Source organism: Gavialis gangeticus, unplaced genomic scaffold (genome assembly GCF_001723915.1).
Source record: "Gavialis gangeticus isolate Ggan-Ray unplaced genomic scaffold, GavGan_comp1, whole genome shotgun sequence".
In the NCBI taxonomy this organism is placed as follows: Eukaryota; Metazoa; Chordata; order Crocodylia; family Gavialidae; genus Gavialis; species Gavialis gangeticus.
The window spans coordinates 136,050,287-136,055,169 of NW_017729025.1; the positions used below are offsets into that span (position 1 = coordinate 136,050,287).

Genomic DNA, 4,883 nt, shown 5'->3' on the forward strand with positions numbered 1-4,883 from the left:
GGGAGAATGGACACAGTGCGGCACTCTTCCTTGCTGCTGCTACTTCTGCCAGAGGCTCTCGGAGGGGCGGCCGTGGACCTTTCCCTGGTCTCCATCCTGTCTCTCACCCTCTTTCTCCCCGCTTTGTTCTCCTCCCTGGAAAACTGCTCCCTTCTTCTAACCAAACCGCTCAGCCAATCCCAGGCCAGGGCTCTTCTCAGGCTTTTGCTGAGTCTCTCATTCAACCCTGCTGGGGTTACATCACCCCTTCCAGTTCCAGGGAGGCTACCTCCAAAGCAGCTTCACTCACCCTCAGGGCAAACAGTGTCCTACTGGGACAAACTCTGTCTCTTCTCACTCTGTCCCTCTGCAGGGCAGCCCTTCCTATTCCTTCAGGTGGGGCCATTTTTAATACTGCTACAGTAGCAAACAAAAGGTAACACCAAAAGCAGCTAGTGGACCAAAAAGACACTTGACTTAACTCTGCTTTTAGTTTCACCAGTACAACCCAATTAAGTTATAACTGGCTTCATTGAGAACAGACCTTGATTCTTCTGTTGTGCCACCTCTAGCCTACATATGGGTAACTGCCAATTGGGAAGCAAACATCATATTTTAATGAAGGGCAAACTGAAGTGCAAGACTTTGCCAAGCACCTATGGCATTTATAAAACTACTGTAACTTGCAGCACATTGTTGCATTGGAAATCTTGCAATAGCAGTAGTTTCCAATGACCTAGCTCATTAATGTGACTTAAGCTTCCTATCACAATTCTGAAGAATAATTTAACACTTTGTGGTGGGCACCTTTGTGAAACATGTGGGGATTGCAGCATTTACCAAACTCTTAAGAGTGCAAGACTCTCTTTTCTCTTTGCTGCCTATGGATTATTGGAGCAGTGGGAGGTTAATGGATATGCAGCATTCTAGTGGGGTAAAGTTTGTGTGTGCTGGCTTTAAAAAAAAATCTAATCACAATATTTGAGTGTACATAATACTGTTATGACACTGGCTTTGTTTTTACTGTAATGTCAGTGCCACTGAGCACAAACCATGCCACAGAAGAGCCAGTCTACTGTGTTTCTACTGTCCTGAACTGGTAGCCACAGTCTTAGGGAAGTTTTGTGAAGGCTGTAAATGGGATTTGGAACCCAGGTGCCCCTGTAGGATTGCACTTGACCTGCAAATCCAAGTTGGAACCCAGTTTTTAGCGCTATTGAAACCTAACTTAGCTTCTTGGGTTGGCTAACCCAAGTTAAGACTACATCCTTCTTTTAGCACTGTAGACACACTTTAAGGGTTTAAGGATCAGTGTAGGCCTCATGCTGTGGACTCAACTGAACTACTCATCTGTTGAATAAAGTGTTTATAAAGTAGGATTATTTCCTTCCAGGGAATGTTGACTGACTAACTGCCAAGAGACTATTATGTGGGAGGCAGAGGAAGTATTGCCTGGTGGGGAGGAGTAGACTGTAATGTTCCTCAGGAATGTTGCATCTTTTTCAGTCTATCTCTGCAAAGTTGAGAGTAAAGGGGAAAATCCGACCACTTCTCATCCTTTGAAACAGGGCAGGCAACATGTGCTCTGAGAGGTGTAGAAAACTATTGTAGCCCGGCCAGTTAAACTAACTTGCAATCTGTTGAATACATTCAGGTGATAGAGCTTCGGCGTCCAATGGACTCACGCCTGGAACACGTGGACTTTGAGTGTCTTTTCAAGTGCCTCAGTGTACGTCAGATCATTAGGATCTTTGCTTCACTTCTGCTGGAGCGACGTGTTATCTTCATAGCAGATAAGCTCAGGTAAGTAGTAAAAGAACTTAAACTATAACATATTGTTGGAGCCAGCATTTGGCTAGTGATACAAAGTGAAAGATGGACAAAATTGTCAACTCTCGGGATTCTCCCACCTCAGGGTTTGAACAACCCACATTGGCTTCAATGCAGGCTGTTTATAGGATGTGGACAAAGCCTCTGCATTGTATTCTCAGCTCTGTTACTAACTGAAAACCATTTAACTGGTCTCTGACTTAGGTATTCCTTCTGTAATATGGAATTACCTACTAGGAAGCGTTTTCTGCATTTAGAAGAGTTCAGATCTGCCTTCTGCTTGGCACAGAGAATGGGTTCCATAGATCTCAACACTTCTTACACTTGTGGAAGAAGGGAAATATCCTGATTTTACAGATGGGGAAACTGAGCCACTGGAGGAGCCTAGATGCGCATTTTCATGCATTTACTAAATTTCAGTGCCTAGTTTGAGACATCTCAGACCTGATGCCCATATGAGCGCTGGTAGCTCCAGCTGTAGTCATTTGAAATTGCAGGGGTTTTATACTCCTGAATATCAGCCCTGAGTCTAGTTGAACCCCTGGCAACATACGTACAACAAAATCAATGATTATTTGCCAACAGTCACAGAGTGAATTAGTTGCATTTGGAGTAGGGTTTGGTGATCCTGACTCCCAGCTTCTCTGCTTCATTTACAAGAGCAGAGCTGATCTCAGTCATGTCCTCTGTGGTGACACATACCGTTCTGAGATGCTTAGCTGGCTTGCTAGTAGGCTAATAAGCAGTTTCTATGATATCTGGATTTTCAACCCCTGGGTTAGCTGAAGCCTTTGCTGTGCAGGTATTTGCTGTGTAAGTATTTGCTTTAAATTACCTTGGCCATCTCAAAATATAAATATTCAGATCCCAGGAGGGTCATCTGGTCCTCCTTTTTATGTGAAGTACTATTCAGTTTCCTTTCTTTCGAAGAGTGTTAAAAACAAAGCCTTGTTGTATGGATGTTCGAAATCAGTGGCATATTTTATGTGACTAGGGATATGCCACAACATCATACACCAAAATATTCCTTCTCTGTGTTACAAGCTGGAAGCAGAGTGGGTTGCAACCCTCCACTGCAGAGGCGGGCCCATTGTAGCAGCTGCCTTGGCATATAATGTATTGGATTCTTTAGGAATTAAAGCATTTATATATTTAAGAAGATTTATGGCCCAGATTTAAGGAATATTTTCATATAATAGCTGAAATGAGAAAGTACTTTGGTGTTGCAAACACTTCAGTAAGAGTGATAATACTTTCAGAGGACACTGGCACTTGACAGGATAGTTCAAGCATTAGTTGATGTTCTTAAAATCTCTGTGAAGCAGGTCACCAGCCCTGTTTTAAAGCAGAGGAAACTGAGGTATGAATGACAACACCATAAAGAGAGCCTGTGACAGAGATAGGACTCGAATTCAGGCATTTCTCCCTTCCTAATCTATGCTGTGACTGCATGTCTGGCTGACTGAGACACAAGGACATTACAAGGAAGCAACATGTTATTGTTTCCCTTGAGATCTGCTAAGCTTGTTTTTCAGGTGCCCACAGGAGCTGTGAAACCAGTTTCTGGCAAAAGCTTAGTGTTCAGTTGTTACTGCTAAACACAGCCCATAATCAGGTAAACTCAGAGATGGTGTTATACATGGCCCGCACTCAAACCCTGCAAAATGGAGGGCTGTCTCCTCTGTAGCCATTTCCCTTGCTGTCCAGGCCACACCCTGAAGGTGTGAGTATCATCTTTAAAAGTTTAAGGAAGGTATTTTTAATTGTAACTTGATTAATAAATAAATAAATAGATGGTAAATAAAACAAAGACTATATTTTATTGAACTCAGAAACATCCAGAATCTCTTAAAAGGACCTCAAGGCCTGCATGGGTGGTTGAAAACACAGATGGATCTAGACAAACAAACTCTGTTAAATATGTTATCAGCCCTGTCCTCTGAAAGGCCTCCAGGAATAATAGCTGCACTTAGTGGTCACCAGTGTATATAACAGCAAAAATACTTTGCATAGTAACAGTTAACAATCTTTAGGGGATAATTTCTTAAAGCTGTGGACCCGTTTCCAGGATATAAACTGCCTTTCTTAGCAATATTCCTTGTGGTCTGGGACAACCAGAATGATTGCTCACCTTATTGATAACTCTTTGTTTGAATGACCATTCAGAATGATTTAATTTCTTATAAACCCAGTTAAAATTTTTTGTTGAGTCCAGAGTTTGGACTTATCTTTCAAAGAGTGTCCAGCACATTATTGATATCAGTGTAGGTGGTTTTAAAGGAGGCCTTCCATGGACCTTCCTGCCAGTTTTCTACAGCAAGTTTACTTACATTGTTACTAGCTGATTTGCTTTGCTGTTCATTGAGAACTATTGTTGGTACTTGCATGTAAAACTCCATATGGCCTTAAAGAATGATAGGGCCCCATCTTCTCCCTCATTGCATTGTGCATAGAGCAGAAAGTAGCTCCTAGGGGATCCTATGTTAGGTCTGCTCTTACTAGATGCTGAGAAGACTCAGACCGTTGCCTCCAGGAGCACCTGTGGGATTGATGTGGTTGGGAGATGATTGATGAAGGACATGGTCAAACTGTGAAGGTCAATATGGGTGCTGTCTCACTCTCTGAAATGCTTCTCCCAGAAAACTGGGCTAGCAAATGTGGTACAACACTTCAGCATACGTATGGGGGAAGAAACATTTCAGCCCTCTCTGAGAGAGCTAGTGCTAACTTGGCCTGGAATACAGCTATGCTTTCAGTACTGAATCATAGAATCATAGAAGTAGGGTTGGAAGGGACCTTGTAGATCTTCAAGTCTGACCCCCCGCCTGGGTGGGAGAAAAACTGGACTCAAATGAGTCCAGCCAGGTAGGCATCAAGCGTCTTGTTAAAGACCCCCTTGGAAGTTGGTTCCAGCTCCTAGCCGCGCTAACTGTGAAGTAGTTCTTGTGGATGTCTAATTAAACCTACTCTCCAATAATTTGGAAAAACATTATTCCTTGTCATGCCAGGGGGCGCTAGGGGAAACAGTGTCTCCCCCAAACCCTTCTGGTCCCCCCTAGTGAGTTTATAGACAG

The 4,883-nt window shown here is 43.1% G+C and overlaps 1 protein-coding gene across 3 annotated transcripts in view; it reads left to right on the forward strand.

Annotated features, from left to right (window-relative positions):
* Nucleotides 1-4,883, forward strand: part of ST5 (suppression of tumorigenicity 5) — a 303,619-nt gene that overhangs the window by 245,822 nt on the left and 52,914 nt on the right. For all 3 annotated transcript variants that reach the window (XM_019519607.1, XM_019519609.1, XM_019519608.1), the window contains one exon: nucleotides 1,634-1,782. In XM_019519607.1, the coding sequence (XP_019375152.1) occupies nucleotides 1,634-1,782 (149 nt within the window). The remainder of the gene's footprint in view (nucleotides 1-1,633; nucleotides 1,783-4,883) is intronic.